Source organism: Ovis aries, chromosome 26 (assembly GCF_016772045.2).
Source record: "Ovis aries strain OAR_USU_Benz2616 breed Rambouillet chromosome 26, ARS-UI_Ramb_v3.0, whole genome shotgun sequence".
NCBI classification, from domain to species: domain Eukaryota; kingdom Metazoa; phylum Chordata; class Mammalia; order Artiodactyla; family Bovidae; genus Ovis; species Ovis aries.
The window spans coordinates 21,953,195-21,972,944 of record NC_056079.1 but is presented as its reverse complement, the minus strand read 5'-3'; the positions used below and the strand labels follow the sequence as shown (position 1 = coordinate 21,972,944).

At 34.7% G+C, this 19,750-nt stretch overlaps 1 protein-coding gene across 2 annotated transcripts in view; it reads right to left on the bottom strand.

The window, feature by feature from the left end:
• SGCZ (sarcoglycan zeta) overlaps window positions 1–19,750 on the bottom strand; it is a 1,131,902-nt gene that overhangs the window by 191,391 nt on the left and 920,761 nt on the right. For both annotated transcript variants that reach the window (XM_060406930.1, XM_060406931.1), the window contains exon 3: window positions 5,870–5,971. In XM_060406930.1, coding sequence (XP_060262913.1) covers window positions 5,870–5,971 — 102 coding nt within the window. The remainder of the gene's footprint in view (window positions 1–5,869; window positions 5,972–19,750) is intronic.

Sequence of the window (19,750 nt, the reverse complement as noted above, 5' to 3'; positions counted from 1 at the left end):
TGATGGGAAAAAATGGAGTATTCAAGTTATGGTATTGGGGGCTATTGGTCATGAAGGAAATGAGCATAGGAAGGAAAGAAGGCAGGGAGGGAGAGCAAGAGAAAGAGAAAGGAGAACAGAGAGAGCAAGCAAGAGAAAGAATAAAGAAAGGAAAGAGGGATGGAGGAAGGGTCCTACCTAATAGAATACATCAAAATAGAAAAGTCTCAAAAACTTTCTCACTACCAAACAAATAAAATGATAATTTTTTCTTTTAAAAATAAAATTTTATTGGAACAGCCAAGAATTTATTCATACAAATGTATGCTACAAACATGAAAAAGTGAAAGCCAAGGAAAGATTACTTCACAGCAGCAGATAGTATGCCTCCCTGACCTATCTTCACCCATATCCCAGAAGAAATGAAGGAATGGTGATATATTCTGAAAATATAGAGAAAAGTTTAACCCAAATCAACTAATTTGGGTAGAGGAAAGAAGGTGGTAGAGTAGACAGTACTGGGAAAACAAAAACAAAAAACTAACAGACTGTATATGTCATTGGAAGACATCTACAGAGGCAGAAAGGGCCACAAACTCCCATGGAACTAAGATAGTCCAAGTCTGGTTGGTACAGGCATTTACTCACAGTTTGGCTGCCCCTTCCCATCAGCAATGTCTCCAGGGAAACAAAGCTGCTAGACAGTAATTCTCTACCTCAAATGTGGTAGAGGCTCGTTAGGGATGATGCAAACTAGGGAAGGAAAGTGCTGCCAGTTTTAGTATTGAAAACTTTAGATTTTAATAAAACCAGAGCTCAAAGACAATAAAATAACCTATAAAGATTTAAAAGACTATGGACCTAAGGCAAATTCTGACAACACCCTTGTAAATAAAATACATGAATTAGATAGAGCAAAGGCAAAATTAACATGGAGAAAAATAAACTAATGGTATAGAAGAAAGACTCTAGATAATAACTTCCTTCTATCAGAGAAAACATACAGAGTTTAAAATAATTAGAAAAATTATAATAGCTGCAGAGGATAAAAAAGATCATAAGAATTATTGCTTTCTCTGAAGACCTCAACAAATGGAACTGAATGATATTGAGTGATATAATAGAGAAAAGGTCCCTGAAATGAAAGAAGCGAAATGGCAAAAATGTATCAGGCATCCAGGCAGAACACGCCTGGCATCAACAGGAGAAAAATGCCAGGCTTTCCTGAGACTTTTACTGGCAATATCCGGTGCTAGAATTTTATAGAGCAATGAGGTAACAGGAAAAGAAGAGATGAACCATTAATAATATTCCAGAAAAGAATAAAGACAATAGAAACCTTTCTCGTGAAATATTTCAAGGAACAGCAAACAAACAAACAAAACTAATTAACAATGAAATACAAGCAAGGAAGAATGATTTGAATAGTAAAATCAGTCCTGGATAATCCATAATAAAAGAAGGACTGGTGGTGAGACTGTCGGCCATCTGTATGTAAAATTAAGACCACAGTGCCAAGGCAATTAAACAAGCAGAACAGAATGTAAATATTATGAACTCTGACAAAGTTAAGTATATAATTATTTTTAAAAAAACCTGAAAATGAATAGGGGTGAAGACAAATTGGAGGAAAGCTAATCACCTCAAATAGCACGGCAGGGAGTTAATGAACACTGTCTGAAATTAAAATATGGGGCTAATGCATCCAGCTTCTTAATGGTATTCATCATCTTTTATTCTTAACCATAAAGATAAGTTTAGAGAAAAGTTTCGCCTTTCTCATGGTGAAAAAATATTTAAGGTCAGCAATTCTTTCCAATTTGTTTCTGTTTATTTCTTCTCTTTAATTATGTATAATATACTAATTATAAATAGCAGGTACATTGATCAATATATTGATCTTTTCATTTGTGCAAATCTATACATAACTGTCATGATATTCACCAAATGTTAACTGTTTTGTTTTGTTTTGTGTTTTTTTTTCTGAGTGTAAAGATTTTGGGACAATTTGTGTGTGTGTTGCAACTTAAATAAGACACTAGAGTAAAATAATTAGCCCCATCTGCATTAAACATCTGAATGTGAAATCACAGTGATAAGAATGCTAATAACAAAAAGAGTATAGAAGCTTACAGGTATCTATTTGTATGGATTGGTTTTGCAAGAGAGAAAGGAACCTGAGTAACACAGGGTCAGGAGAGTATCATGCTGTGTAAGCAAGAGAGAGGTGTGTTGAGCTTGCCTGGCCCCATGCCTTTGTGTCTGAACTCTAAAGAACTGAACACAGGAGGTGAAAACCTGATTATAACCAAGAACCCAGTTAGCATCAGAGCTTCGAAGCCAAATGAAATGACTGGAAGTAAAGGGAAGGTAGAATCTTGCTCATAGATCTGCTAATGCAGAATCCTGGAAAATGCACATTTGTTTGCTTTGCTGTGGAGTTACTGGAATTGGAATTAACTGGTAGTTGTCCCCGACACAATTATCTGCCTGTCATGCAGGATGCTGGGGTGGGGGGCAGTGGTGAGGTACCAGCTTAACTGAGGATCCTTAAACAGGGAAAAAAAAGAAAAAATACAAAAAACAAAAAACTAAGAGAAGTGTTCAGCTAAAATCAAATGAAGTTATTGTTGCTGTTGTTCAGTCAGCAAGTCGTGTCTAACTCCATGAATTGCAGCACGCCAGGCTTCTCTGTCCATCACTATCCCCCCGAGTTTGCTCAAACAGTGAAGTTGGACAATATTTAAAATTGCCCTAGAGAACTCAAGATGCAAATTTTTTCCAGTAGGAATTAGTGAAATGTAGATAGTTTAACCATCTCAGTACTCTGAATTTTTGAAATCTTGAGAAACATTTAAATTACATTAAAAAGCTGGTGATACAAGTCTTAAATTCCTGATCATTTAAATATTTAACCTAATAGACTGCATGCATTAAAGTCCCATTCAGAATATTATATATAAGGTCAAATTCCATATTCTTTGAATATTTTGTACCCAAAGAAAACTACACACTTAACCTCACAAATGTTGAGTACCAACTCTATGAAAATAATGTTAATTTTGAAGATGCATTGAATTCTAAGATATTTTAAACATACAACATGCTTTTCTGTGTGTGCTGATATGATCAACCACTTTAAAAGGTTGTTTTCTTAAAAGCATGAAGAAGAGAGTAAACTTCATTGGGTAATAACAGAGCTTCAGATGTCTATAGAATTTTGGTGGTGAGCACAGGGCCTGTGAGCTTGTAGGGTAGAAGCAGCCCATGATTTATTAAGTTAGGAGGTTAGGTGCTTATGTCTATGGGCAACTGCACTTTCTGACCAATAGAAATGAACTACCTTTCTACAGGATTAAATAACTGCATAACTAGAAAATAAATTTCAGAGTGGAATACTGGCTAAATATAAAGACGGCAATCCACTGGCCTTAGTGCAGGAAGGCACACACACACATAAATACACACAAGTCAAAATTGCAGGAAAAAAATTTGCACAAATCAAAATTTAATACACTTCTATTTTCTCAAGTAATTAAATTCTCATAATTACATTCTGAATTTATTAGATTTTCTTATCTTACCTACAGGAACTTTGATACTTTATCACAAAAACTTTTGACTATATGAAAATGTGCAGAAAGATTGAAATGCACAATGGAATTTAAAAAATGATGTAAAATCTCATCTCTACAAGTATTACTGAGTATTTTGTGTGTTTTTTTAACCTAAGAATTAAGCATTTTGATCAGTTTCTACCAAACTCATATTATTCATGAGAAAATGAAGGCTCAGGAACATTGTGGCTGACTTTTTAAAACAGTGCATAAACTTAACGGCAGAGAAAAAACAACTGCATGCGTTCAGGGTAAGAGAGTCTTAGTGTGGAGCCTGCTTATAAAAGATACATTTTTCTCCTTAGTTTAAATATTTATTTTTGTGGCATATGGGTAGAGACATTTTCAAGGAGTAAATGAGTCTCTTTTTTTGTTCTCAAACCAGACCTCCAGTCTGACTGCTAATGGAGCATGCTCCCTCCTGCCTGGGCGGTAACACACTTCACAGGTACTGAGAGGCAAAGGATAATGAGAGGAGAAGCGCCAGGGCTGGGGATGGGAAAGGGAGCATACGGATTTCAATCAATACGGTAGGTTTCAGAAGTGCTGGTGAACTTTCCCAGGGATAAAGGTTAGAAAGCCCATCTGTCACTACCTCACATTTAAATGCTATAACAGTAAATTCCTTATTTGGTCCACAGATGCAGTGAACATACATCACAGGTTCTTAGGAGAATCCTTGTTTACACCTGTTGCTATACTCTCAAAAATGTTCCTACTGAGAAGGTAAATTTTATGATCCTCCTACTGACAGGGACCTTGACAATCCTTCTCTAAACTGTACTCTAAGGAAGATACTCCAAATTGATCTAAAACGGCTTTGAAAATAAATCTTTTTTTTTGGGGGGGGTGGGGTCATCCCTGGATTTATCAATAGGATATATTTTCAAAGATGTTCCTGCCTATGATGACTCTCACCTTTGTCCTGTGTTAAGTACTATTTTTTATTTTCATGTATGAGTTTGGATTTCTTCAAATATGAAATTATTTAATAGTGCCAAACACAAGAAGGAATCAGAAAATAACTGAGTGGTGATGACTTCCAATCAAAGGAAAGATGCTAATATGTGTTAGCATGCCATTTTTTCAGTTTTCACAAAAATAAAAAAGAACACCACCAAACTTTTAAATCTAATTGGTTTTGTTTGTTTATTCATGTAAGGTCAGGTGTGCATAAGGATCTGTTGTGTTATTTATTCTCTGACCAAAATCTAGAAAATAATTTTAATAAAAAATTTCCAATACCCAGAGTAGCAGTCACTATAGGATATATAATACATTAGGAAGCATTGCGGTTCACACATAACAAAATGAAAGTTAAATGTAATATAATTATCCTATTTAGAATTTTTATAGAAAAGAATCTGTTGTTCTGTGTTCACTTTGATATTTAAGGGAAAAAATAGCCTTGAAGCAGATGATAAAATTTTGGCTTACTGTGCAACTCATTTGCTAATATATTATATTGATAATATTCAAACATTATTCTAGTCTAAAATAGACTTTGATATTTATAAAATAAGGTTAATAATAGTTCCATATGTTATATAACAATCTTTCTAATCATTATGTTTTATTAAATTAATTTCCACACATACACACTTTTTCCAGGGGAGTGCCTATTACATTTGAAAGAGTCTAGTGAGATTTTGATGTACCAAAGATACTACCTTTTGAGAAATAACACACTTAAGCCAAAAGAAGCAACGTTAAGCTATAATGTTTTGCTTTGTAGCATGCTGCCAGCTGATAAAATACACATAGCACACACACATACATACACATTTGAATGAGTAAATATTCTTACTGGTTTTAAATAATGTAGATCCAGAAATAAACTTAATTTCTGTACTAAGACTTTTGGTCACCTCTTTAAAAAAAATGCATGTCCATTAAAGCTGAAAAGATGTATAATATATTGAGTTAGAATCATTTATTCAAGCCAAGGTACTTGCAAAAATTACTCAAAATACGTTAAATGCCCCTTTTGGAATGACTATAACTGGATTTTTAATGTCAGAGGGGCATATTTTATAGACTAACAAAAGCAACACTGCAGTTAAATTCAAAAAGGCTCTCTAATTTATCAGTTTGAAACTAACCTTATCCATGGGTTTTTCAATTGCTTCATTGTTTTGATTTCTTCAAACAAGTCTTAGCATAGAGTAACTAAATGCATACTGAAGAGTTAAGGGGTTTTTGTCTTCCTATTTCAAGCTAAAACATAACCTCGAAATTATCTTTTACAGTAAGCCAAAGCCAGTATCACATACCTTTCGGGAATGAATTTCTTTCACATACAATGGAAGTAGAAACTCAGATATACCTTCAAGTCGGATTCCCTTCTTGGTGACTCTCAGATTTCCCATACCATCCTACAAGCAATGAAATATAGTTCACTTTTAGGTTAACTGGAGAATGAATAATTGGCCATAATTTTCTTAGGCCCAAATTGAGAAAACAGTAAGCTCAAATCCGTGATGATTTAAGGAAAATGAGAGGCTGAATCTACTTAATGAATGATTGCAGCAGTTGGCATGCATATAGTGGGCTCTGTGTAAAATGAACAGGAAAAGAGGAGTATAAAGGACCTGGTAGCTTCTTTTCAGTCTAACAGAGACTAGGACTCATCTGTGAATAACTCCTATACTTTCTTCATGCACTAACACTTTTAATTATTTATTAGGCATAATTACACTTGCTTCCTGATTATTAAAAACAACTTAATGTTTGCAGAGAGATCTAATGATATTTTACATGACAGTTATACACATATTTCTACTATAAATGCTCACATTTGTACAAGCAATTAATGATTGACTAATGTAAGTAAGCATGGTGTCCCAGTATTTTAATCATGGATAACACTTATGTCCTTTTTTTTAGAAAATAATACTCCATGAGTATGATAAAACAGGGCACAAATAATATCTATGAGGCAAAAATTAAAAATAGTAAGAACAGAGTACTGATAGGTGTCAAAGAAAGGAGATTTCACATCTGGTTGGAGAGTACACCGTTTCTCATGGAGGAGACTATGATAAAGACCTTAAGAATATGGAGTTTCAATAAGAGATGTCCTTAGAGGGAGGAAGGAATTGACCATTCTGGTCACAGTCAGGAAATAGCATTCTACCCAACCTGGCTAATGAAATATCATGAGTGAAAACAATTAGGAGTACGTTTTGAGGTCAGAGAAAGGAAAGCCCTGAGCGTAGAGCTAAGGATTCTGTATGTATTGATACAACAGCCTCCAAGAGAAGGAACACAAAAAGTTCTTGAATAGCTCAATGGCTTGAAATGATCTGAGTTACACTTTAAGGAAAATCTGGTAGAAGTACTATGTGGAGCTATCTGACAGTGTCAGAAATAATGCACAGCCCTGTAATAAGTGAGAGGAGTGTGGTGGAAGAGCAACTTTCAAGACCTGGTGACTAATTTTTTCTTGAGATACTGAAAAGGGGGCCATGTGCGATTGATCCAAGGGTTCACAACTATGACTATAGAAGGACAAGTAATGAATTTTACAATTGGAATAGGGAAATCTGTAAGTTCAATGGCAAAACTAAGTTCAGCTTTGAACTTTCTAACTATACTTCCAGAAGTATCACAAAAAATTCAGAATTTTATTCACCAACCAACACATCTGTAGAAAGAAGGCTGGGGAGCAACAGTTGCTTTGGTCTTGCTTGACTTTATCATGATGGAAGAACAAGTTCTATGTGGGAAAAAATGTATATAAAAACAAGGGAGAAACTCTTAGGTAATGAGTAGGCCTGTAGGTTGGAAAGACATATTCTTTATACTCTGGGAGGCTGGGATTAGTAGAAGAGGAAAGGCAACAGATTCAGATAGTCCTAGCCTCTACCCTCTGCTCTGACCTCAAAAGAAAGCCAGGGAAATAGTAGAACAATGGATAGAATTTTGAATAAGAACTGAAGGCCTTTTTTCTTTAACTCAGACAAAGAAAAACACTAAGAAGAGAAATGGAAATATTTTGAGGTGGAGAAATGTCAGTCTTCTCATGGAAGGAGAAAATAACTGATTCTGGTTGAATTGAACTTTGGATCAAACAGAGGAATTCACTTCTTGAGCTTGAACTTTTTATCAGCTTGAACTTCAAGCTGACACTGAAAATGCCTAATAGGGAAATGAACTAATTTTTTCTAACATGAAAATTTCAATCATCACTGAAGACAAATTCTGATGAGAAAACAGGCATACTTGTTTCACTCTGAGACAGAACTAATTTATACCAGTTTTATAACATCCTCTTTCCCTTTTGAAACTGAAGTTTCTGATATAGATATTAGTTACAGATCATTCATTCACTGACTTTTAAGAGTTTTGCAATAGTATGCAACAGAAACATGCAGAATTAACAGTGATAGAGTTTCAAAACTGAGGATATATTAGACAGGAATGGCAAAAAGTCATAGGAATGTGGTGTCCTAAAGTAATGAAAGATTATGTCCCTCAAATGGCTATTATTTTTCTTATTAAGTAGAGACAAGTAAAGCCAGAAAAATAGAATTAGGTTGCAAAAATAGCACAGAATAAAGAATATCAATAGGTGAAAATTAATGATCAAGTTCAATAGAGGTTAAAAATATAAGAAATGCTAAGACAGGTTTGTCATCAGAAATTGGAAACTCAGATTTTGAAATCTTGAAGGTGAGAACATTTCCAGACATGATAAGGTCTGGAGGATAAGGAAGCTACAAAAGTAGACTGGAGACAGAACTCTTTTAGTACTAAAATAGTAGTACATATAAAGTGATAAGTGGGCTTCAAATATTGTTTTGTTTCAGAGGGGTTTTCTTGAGTTAACTCACACAGTGGCTGTCCAGGTATGTTCTCAAATGCCTACCTGAAAGAAGTGTTCTGAAGTGTTCCTACGAAGTTGCTTTGCAAATGTTTAAGGCAACTGCTAGACTATTTCAATATGCCAGCAAATTTGGAAAACTCAGCCATGGCCACAGGACTGGAAAAAGTCAGTTTTCATTCCAATCCAAAAGAAAGGCAATGCCAAAAGAATGCTAAAACTATCCCACGATTGTGCTATTTCATACACTAGCAAAATAATGCAAAATTCTCCAAGCCAGGCTTCAAGAGTATGTGAACCGTGAACTTCCAGAAGCTCAAGCTGGATTTAGAAAAGGCAGAGGAGCCAGAGATCAAATTGCCAATATCCATTGGATCATTGCAAATGGAAGAGAGTACCAGAAAAATATTTACCTCTGCTTTATTGACTATGCCAAAGCCTCTGACTGTGTGGACCATAACAAACTCTGGAAAATTCTAGAAAGAGATGGGAATACCTGACCACTTGACTTCCCTTTGAGAAATCTGTATGCAGGTCAGGAAGCAACAGTTAGAACTGGACATGGAACAACAGACTGGTTCCAAATAGGGAAAGGAGAACATCAAGGCTGTATATTGTTACCCTGCTTATTTGACATATATACAGAGTACATAATGAGAAATGCTGGGATGGATGAAGCACAAGCTGGAATCAAGATTGCCAGGAGGAATATCAATAACCTCAGATATAGAGACGACACCACCCTTATGGCAGAAAGCAAAGAACTGAAGAGCCTCCTGATGAAAGTGAAAGAGGAGAGGGAAAAAGTTGGCTTAAAGTGCAAAATTCAGAAGACTGAGATCATGGCACCTGGTCCCATCACTTCATGGCAAATAGATGGGGAAACAGTGGAAACAGTGACAGACTTTTTTGGGCTCCAAAATCACTGCAGATGGTGACTATAGCCATGAGATTAAAAGATGCTTGCTCCTTGGAAGAAAAGTTATGACCAACCTAGACAGCATATTCAAAAGCAGAGACATTACTTTGCCAAAAATGTCCATCTAGTCAAAGCTATGGTTTTTACAGTAGTCATGTATGGATGTGAGAGTTGGACTATAAAGAAAGCTGGGAGCCGAAGAATTGATGCTTTTGAACTGTGGTGTTGGAGAAGACTCTTTCTTGAGGGTCCCTTGGACTGCAAGGAGATCCAACCAGTCCATCCTAAAGGAAATCAGCCCTGAATATTAATTGGAAGGACTGATGCTGAAGCTGAAACTCCAGTACTTTGGCCACCTCATGCGAAGAGTTGACTCATTTAAAAAGACCCTGATGCTGGGAAAGATTAAAGGCAGGAGGAGATAGGGATGAATGAGATGGTTGGATGGCATCACCGACTCAATGGACATGCATTTGAGTAACTGCTGGGAGTTGGTGATGGACAGGGAAGCCTGGTGTGTTGCCCATGGGGTTGCAAAGAGTCGTACACACCTGAGTGACTGAACTGAACTATCTCAGGGCAATAGAAACAGATTCTATCATGAATATAATTCACAGTTCAACAGTATTCTTAAAAAATATTTTCATAAGATGTTTAAAAATAAAAGAACTGGATATCCATATTAAAGGTGATATTATGTATATTATATGCATATCTAATTTGGGGAAGTTTTGAATCTTAAGATCAGTGTTATCTTTCTATATAACACACAATTTGGGGGAATATAGATATATTTCATTTAAATTAGATGACATGGAACTTCCCTGGGTAAATGTAGAACTGTTACCATAGGTTAGTGTTGTGAATCTAACCTTGCTCCACTATGTTCATCAGTCTTTTTCTGTAAGTTTCTCTATATTATTTACATGTAGTTATAAAACACATGGAACTGTATAATATATATTCACTGTATAATTAACCTGATGATCACATTCACACCCAAGTCCACCAATAAACTATGAGATGATGAAATAATCTGGTTTCTCTTATCTAGGAGAGCTGGAAAAGTGAATTTCTTCCTACTGTCAGCATAGCTCCTTTTTTCACTGTATTCCTGGTCCCTTCCAATCTAAAGGGAGAAAATAATTTCTGGATTTGCTATTAAGATTGACATTGCCAAAACACCAGAAAATAACAGAATCTAATGCACCTATAGTACAGACCCCAACCTTGGCTGTGCTACCTTCATCCTGTGTAAGCTCGAACAATTTAGCTAAGCATTTTGTACATTAATTTTTGTTATATGTAAAAGGAATAATATTTAACTATGAGTTTATAGCAAGGATGACATGAGGGTGTAAACTGATTAAAATCATGCTTATCTTCTGAGTTCTTCTATATATGTACAGAAGTACTCAAAAGTTTTAACCATTATTACATTTTATTTGAAATTGTATATTATAATAAAAATTCATATCATTTACTTTCAAGGGATTATATTTGAACTTCAGCAGACATTAAATACATTAAATTTTATCATCATTATAGTTATAATCCATAGTAGGAGAGCTTGGATTCGAAACGTGACTACTATTTACTAACTATTGCCTTTGGCATATTCTTTATCTAAACCTAAATCATTTTTTAGAAGAATCAGAAAACAATAGTTTTCCTTACATTGATGTCGTAGTAATTTAACAAGATGATATACAAATGCCTTGTTCCTGAAGCTAGCATATTCTTGATAGTTATTCTCTGTAGTTTATTTAAATTAATACTCTGATAATAAATATAATTAATCTCTATTCAACCTACTTCTTTTTATCTACCTCTCCCATTTTTCATTTCTTCCTTTCTATTCCCAAAGGCAATCATCTTCAACCTGGTAATTGCCTTCATACTTAAACTGTTTGGAGTGTAAACTTAACATTGTTTACACTGTTATTTTATTGAATTACTCCTTACATCATCTAAACCCTTGGATTATAGATTTATGCCATTCCTTTTAAATATTTAATGTGCTTTCTGAATAAACCATTATAAATATTATCACTTTTGTGTTAAGGAATAATATTAAAAAATCATCTCTCCTACTGAATCTTTTTTAAATTTATCTTCTTAATTGGTAGAAAATTGTTTCACATTTTTTTTTATTGGTTTCTGCTGTCCAACAATACAATTCAGTCATAATTATAACCCTTCCCTTCCCCTTCTCCCTCTCCTTACCCCATCCAACCCCTGCGGGTGATCACAGGGCACCAGGCTGGCTCCCTGTTTTATTTAACAACTCCCCCCTAACTGTCTGTTTCACACGTGGTCGTGTATATACGTCAATGCTACTCTCTCAGTTTGCCCCACCCCCGCCTTCCCCTGATGTGTCCACAAGTCAGTTCTCTACTAGGTTCATCAGGACCATTTTCTAGATTCCATATTGATGCATTTATATCCGATACTTGTTTTCTCCTTTCTGATTTCACTCTCTTTTAAGAGGCTCTAGATTCATCCACCTCACTACAACTGACTCAAATGAGTTCCTCTTTAGAGCTGGGTAATATTTCATTGTATAGTTACACCACAATGTCTTTATCCGGTTACCTGTCAATGACACCTAAGTTATTTCCACGTCCTGACTATTATAAATACTGCTGCAATGAACACTGGTGTATGTGTCTTTTAAAGGTGTGGTGTTCTCAACGTATACGCCCAGTAGTGGGATTGCTGGGTCATGTGGTAGATTTATTCCTAGTTGTTGTTTTTTTTAAGGACTCTTCATATTGTTTCCCACAGTGGCTGTATCAGTTATCAGCTTCCAGTTTTCAATGGTGCATGAAGGTTCCCTTTTCTCCACACTTTCTCCAGCATTTATTGGTTGTAGACTTTTTGATGATGGCCATGCAGACTGGTATAAGGTGATACCTCATTTCTCCTGCTATATCTTAAGCTTCTTCTTTGGAGTTATTTTCAAGACCCTTGGAGTGTCTCATGTAATTCTTTGTTTTACAGATTATTCGTTCTTTTCTCATCATCATCCACTCTTTACCTCCACTAAACTATAAAGCTAATATTTTTCAAAAAGTTCTGTTTTGTCATTTAAATTTCTTTTTTAAAAACTGGGTTACAAAGAACATAAAACATTATACTGATATTAGCTTCATGTGTGCAACATAATGTTTCAATATTTTTATGCGTTATAAAATGATCACCACAATAAGACCAGTTGCCATCTGGTCACCATGCAAAGTTGTTATAATATTATTGACTATCTTCCTTATGTCACAGCTCAGTAACTTATTTTATATCTGAAAGTCTACAGTTGCAGCATTATTTATGCTATTCAAGATATGGAAACACCTAAGTGCTCACTGTGAGATGAATGGATAAAGAAATTGTATCTCTCTCTTTCTTGCTCTCTCCCACGCCCACCCCACACACACACACTGAAATATTACTCAGCCACTTAAATTTCCTGATTCAAATATTTTGTTTGAACCGATCTTCATTCTTATCTCTTCTTAATACTCTTACCCATCATTCAAGGCTAGTACGATTTGCATTTTGAGAATGCAAAGCCATCTTTATTACAATTTTCACACACTTGATTTCTTGGAAAAGGTAAAGAATGCTTTATTCAGAAGTATTTTTTTGGAGTTTATTATAAGAGACTGTCTTTAAAATAAATCATAGATATGAATGTTAACAAAGAGAATATTGATAACCATATTATGCTGAATTTAAAATCCACAATCATAATTTTTCAATCATCTGACAATAATTCACTCTGTCCTATCTCACATAGAGTTTTTAAGACCCTTGACTGTCTGGTATTAGAAGGTGTCCTTAGATGGTGGCCATTCTCAGAATCTGAATTACTCCTAACAGACATGTGATTGTCAAAGAAATGAGTGTGTTTACATGGAACGGAGAAAAGTTTTTAAAAATGATATGATCATTAAATAACAGAAAATCTAGTATATGATTATTTATATTAAAAATCTTTTCAAAGAAAGGTGAAAGAATCCAGGAGACAATTACATATAGATTTTAGACATTTTTTGGATGTTAAAAATATCTTGCAAATTACTAGCATCATACATTTCAAAAATTTGATTATGAAGGAAGATAAATCCATATTTTATATGGATTAGAGTATCTAATGATATTCCTTTTGTAATTCAACTTGCATGAGGAAACAACCTTTAAGGCAAATTAGAGACAAATTGGAGCTCAGTATGGTGGGTATTTGTGAGACTTTGGGAATTAAATATCAAATAAAGAAATATATGGAGAAATGGAGGTATTAGATTGCTAAAATATAATTACAAATTACTTTTAAAGGTCTTTTTGTTATTTATTCTTTCTTGCATGCTAAAGGAATAAAAAAATCTATTTAATTTCCAACTGTTATTTAAAGATGAGAAAATTCTCTTTAAAGTATCTAAGGATTTTCTTACCTGTTTTATGGTATTATTTATAATTTATAATGAACTATTTTTTCCCCAAGCATAAGAGAAAGAAGAAATAAAACATTTGTTGGTAGGTTGCTTTATATGTATGTTTTTACTATGCTGTTTGCTGTAGGCCTGTATTTTATTTTCATTATAATTGGGCTTCCTTATTCCTGCCTATTGTTAGAAAATAAACTCTACAGTAATAAAGATTGATAGACTTAGAAAACTGATCTCTCATTCAGCTTGTATAGAAACATCTTTAGGGATTATTTTTAATAATACAACTTTTGTTATCTGGAGCACTATTTATTCCTTTAATTCTTAGCCAGTTATTGTTTCATAATTTATACTTTACCAATTGTCAGATCTGTAAAAATGTTTTAAATATATGATATATTAAATAAAATAAATACTGTACTTTGTATCTCTTATTTGGTGTTCTTATAACTATGTGAGTGGTTTTCTAAAAAGCATAATAAAATGCAATTTGTCTTCCCAGTTTTTTTTCTACTTATAATACAACTCCTTGAAAAATAAGTCCTTCTTTTCCTAACAATCCACATATCACTAGTCTCATTGAACATATGTCATTAACAACAAAATCATCAGAGTTAATATATACTGGATAAAAATAAAACCCCAAACAAAAATATATTAATCTGATGTGGCATATATGATCACAGTTATCCAGTTAATGGAGGAAAAATGGATATGTTTGATAAATCCAATGAGCCTATATATAAGGGGGACCAACAATATATATTATATATATGTATATACACATATATATGCACACACATACATATAAACAGCTACTTAAAATAACAGAGAAATAGATCATAGTTATTCAATCCAATAAGAATGTTTGAACATTAAATTATTTTATTTTTAATATTCTTGAAAAAGTTTTCTTACAGGACATCTTTTGGAATCACAACCAGGAAAAATAGAAATTGGTGTGGTTTAGTCTAATGATCTAAATTTAACCATATGAGACAACCTTAAACAGGCATGGACGCACTGGCATTGTGCCACTTTACCATGAAGTTAAGGTTACATTCTGAGGATGCTGGAGAAGGAAATGGCGACCCACTCCAGTATTCTTGCCTGGAGAATCCCATGGAAAGAGGAGCCTGGGGGCCTACAGTTCAAGGGTGGCAAAGAGTCGGACACGACTGAGCGACTAATAACACTGAGGATGTGCAAGGGACAGAGACTTGCTACTGAAGAGTGCTGTAGGAAAACCAAGCATGGAAAACAAATCATATTTCTTGGTGTAGAGACAATGGCAAAGAACCTCAGGCATTGACTTATGGAAAATAATAAATAAAAATTTAATAATAACAATATGTACCTTGAAGATTGTCATCTGTAAATGGGTGACTGAAAAAAAATCCATATTTTCATCTGTGTAACAAAAGTATAAAGCCTCAAGCTTCACTATTAGTGTGTCTGTCTTTCCCAAACATGTTTAATAGTATATCAGAATCATAATAAACTCAGTGGAAAACGAGCTCAGTTTTCAAAGAAATTTAGGAAACCACTGCAAGATATGGTTCCACTCAGAGATTCATAATGCATATTAGCATTCTCAATACTCTGAGAAGTCTAGAAGAGAGAAATACTTTGTCTAATACAAACTTCCCCAAACAATTGTCCAAAGGGACACCCCCCCCAACTCACTCATTTACCTTTTAAAATAGGTGCAGTGGTGTTCCTTTGAACACACTGTGTTCACTTACATTTGATAAACTCTGAAGGAAGACCTACTCAAAGAGGAGGTGCACTGTTTAGCATGAAAGCTTGAAAAGATGTCATTAAAGAATTAAAAGCTACCATGTCTCCAGAGACACTTACGGAAAGCCTATGTAGAGTGCCACTAAATTCTGTTGATAACTCAGCTTCCCAGATATACTGAAAGACTGAAGAGGCTACAGCGAGCATGGCTAAGCATCCAGGCTGCTTCTGAGATATAACTTCTTGTCCTTAAGATAGGCTGTGCTGAGGATACCTCTGGTTTTTGCACATATATGTCTGTTACTGTAAAGATAATTTAGTTTCTAAAACAAGAATCACTTCTTTGAACAAGATCACATTTCTGGACCTGTAAATTAAGAATAAGACCTTAGACTATGGTAACTCTACATAGGCAGGCCTCAAGGTAAGGTTTGTATAAAAATTCCTTCTAAATGTTCAAGACATTTTTGCTTTCTACCCTAACTATGGAATTAATCCTAAGAGCTTTAGTACAGAGAAATTTAGCAAATGGCACATTGTCACAACAACCCTGTAAAACAGACACATTATTGTCCTCATTTTATTTAAAATACACACACACATACACACACAAATAAAGTAGGTGAATTGTATGTAGCTAGTAAATTAGCCCAAAGTTTATTTCTCTCTTTCTTATTCAGTCTAACTATAGGGAGAGAGAATGTAAGCTGAATTTATTTTACTATGTAACCCCATTCAGTTCAGTTCAGTTCAGTCGCTCAGTCATGTTAATACTTTTCATTTTTATTTATGAACTAATGTGTACTTCTTTTTCTTAGATTGCTTGCCTTTTAATTTTCAAAACATTTCCTTCTCTCACTGACTTCATTTACCAGCACATATTTCTCATTTGACTCAGATCTGTATCATGGTATTCTGAAAACAAATTATTTCTGGTAAGACAAAAGTCTACTTCCAAGTGATTATAAAGTTCATCTTAAAAACGAAGCTACCCAGAACAAATTATTGATATTTGTACAGTCAAAGACATTTCAAAAGAGCCTCAGAAAAATACTTTTGGTAACTAAAATCACTGTTTCACATTCTTCCTATTAACTGCTTTGTAATTGTAAAACAATCGTGGGTATACGTGCATGTGTGTGTGTATTTAGAAGAGATGTGTTGCATAGGAAGGGTGGTAAAGTTAACTTACTGAACACCAAATTGTAGTCATCTTACTAGCTACTAAGAGGATATTAGGTGAATATGAAGACTGGATGAAGATCAGACTGAAGGCAGTTGCCGCAATGAAAAAGCCATAATTGTTTGCCAAATTTTTGTCATGAAACAATTTTTTGACCCAGAATTCATTGACCTCTCTTGACAAATTTTTACAGTCATTGGACAAATGCAGCTGCCTTAGCCTGAGATTCCTCAAAAATGAGAATGTTGGTTATTGCCATCAGGTAAGCCCACTAAATCCAGCAAAAGTCAGATCTCACTTCAATGAAGGACTTGCCCTACCTACTGGGAAAACCAATAGCAGAAGACTCTTAACTTTCAGTCTTACCAGGAAATATCTTAGCTGCAAAGAGCTGACTTGTCCAAAATCATGCCCTCAAGCCCCACCTGGGATGGCTTTCATGGCTTTCAATGTGGCGATATCAATATCCAGCTACCATATATATGCCCCTCTGGATAATCTTGGGATTGTTTTAGCTGCCAAGCTCACTGTGAGATCAATCAAAGGTGCTATTCCTCTGTACCACATTTTGGCTTCTTTCTTCTCTCATCTCAACCCTACTCTCTTGATGCAATGTTACTTTCTAGTTTATTGAGAAATATTTTAATCAAAATGCATCTAACTCCATGATATGTTTTAGATTAAAATTAAATTAAAACAGCACAAGGATAAGACTGATGCTAAAAATGTCAGTGAATTATAATCTATGCTAGAGAGATATTAATATTTCTGACAGGTGAGAAGAAAAGTAGGATATTATGGTATTCATATTGACAACTCAAATATATGATTTTTTTCTTTCAGAGAGCACTTTATTAAAATATTATCATACCAGGAAAGCTCTTTCATCTTCAATGCCTATGCTGCAATCTTTCTGCATGGTTATTCATTTATCACAGAATTTCTTAAAATATTTGTTTTCAATCAATGGTAATTTTTATAATAACCCAGATCCAGACAAATAATGTAGATCTGTGTTCATTTCAACCTACCTGGATGACAGAAAAAGGACATGTCTTCATTTGAATGTTAAATTAAAATTTTGAAGATGACTGCTTAGACCTGTGGTTTTTTTCAAATTTTTAAACGTGTACATTTGGAAACTTTTAAGAGGTAAAATAGGATTTTTTGTTGGGGTATTGGTAGAAATTATTGTCGGTAATAGCTTTATTATCAATCTTGTTTCTAGCTTTTCTTTCTTTTTTTTTTTAGTTTTTTATTTTTAAATTTTAATATCTTTAATTCTTACATGCGTTCCCAAACATGAACCCCCTCCCACCTCCCTCCCCATAACATCTCTCTGGGTCATCATACACAATTTAGAGTCATGGGTAAATACCTTCTTTTTCTTCCACACAATGAATTAGTTGTCAATGTCCTATGAAAATGTGGAGATAGGCTTGTGTACTGCCTTTTTGTGAGTGTGTGGCAGGGGCGGGGGGTGTGTACATGCTTTGGAGGGGTGTGTTGGTTCTTGGATAAAATCTGAGGATCCATCCCAGGAAACGTGAATGAGTAAAATACAGGGTATGTCTTGCAGCCATGTGCAGCAAATGAATAAATCTACACCTACAAACAATACCTAGAAAATGTAAAAAACAGAATAATATTTATATAAATTAAAAATACCTGCATAACAGATGATTTTTGTGTCAAAACACATAGAACCACCAAAAGGAATACAACGGTTGACTACAAAGAGGGGGCAAGTGCTGATAATGGGAGTGAAAACAGATATATAAATAAAAGGAATGAAAGAATAAATGAATAAAAAATAGTAAACATTAAGTGGGAATTTTTATGGACAAACGATGTAATAATGACACTGTTTCATAAATTGATGGACACAATTATCTCAATCTTCTGCACCTGAATTTAAAATTCTCATTATCATTAATATATCCAATTAAAATTAAAAATATGAAAAATCATGTTTTTATGGCCTTATCCTCTTATAATGCAAATTTTATTTTATCAGTGTCCAAGGATAAATTTAACCTAAAATATCTTTCATATTCCAAACTATATTCTGGTAAATTATGATGTAATCACAAAACAGTTTATTGTATTACAAACATTCCTATAACGTATCATTTTCTTTGTTTCCTTAAAAACTTCTCTTGTTTTATTCCACTGTTTTTGCAAGGCCTTATAAATCCTTGTTTACTAGAAACTCTATCCCTGTGTACTGACTTGACTAAGACAAGATATTGTGCCTCTGATTTGGAAAAAAATCTCTTGTATTTTTCCTTTACTCACAGTATTTCTGATACTAGATGTGTGGGTCTTCCACACAGTCAAGCATCCTCTCAGACACCAGGTGGGTATCCTACAATTTAGCCCAATTCTGACACTATGTACCTGGACACAGACCCCTCAAGTCAAGGTTTCAGTCCCATGAGCTCTCCCCCTACCCCTACTTCACATGCACCTTGTAAGGTCAGGTTGTTACCTGTGCTTCTGAACAACTGGCTATAAATCAGAGGTCCACAGGGGCCCTCTCTTCAGGTTTAATTAATTTGGCAGAGGAGCTCACAGAACTCAGGGGAACATTATTTTACTAGATTACTGGTCTGTTATGAAAGATAAAACTCAGGAAGAGGAGATGGAAGCAATGCACGGGGTCAGGTGTAGGAGAGGATGTGGAGCTGCCATGTACTCTCCAGTCACCAGAGTCCAAGCACCTCCATGGGTTCACCAACAGAGGAGCTCACCAACCTTTGTAAATTTGGAGTTTTTACAGAGGCCTCATCATGTAAGCATGATCAATCATTAACAACCTCTAGCTCCACTATCATTCTTTGGAGAGAGGCTGGGCTGAATATTCCAAGCTTCTAATCATAGGTTGGTCTTTCTGATGACTGTCCCCATCCTGAATCTACCTAGGAGTCCAGGAAGAGCCTCCTCAATAGAACAAAAGACACTCCTATCACCCAAGACATTCACCAGGAAATTCACCCAAAAAACAGGGTTAAAGAGCAAATAGCAGAATGAAATAAAGAT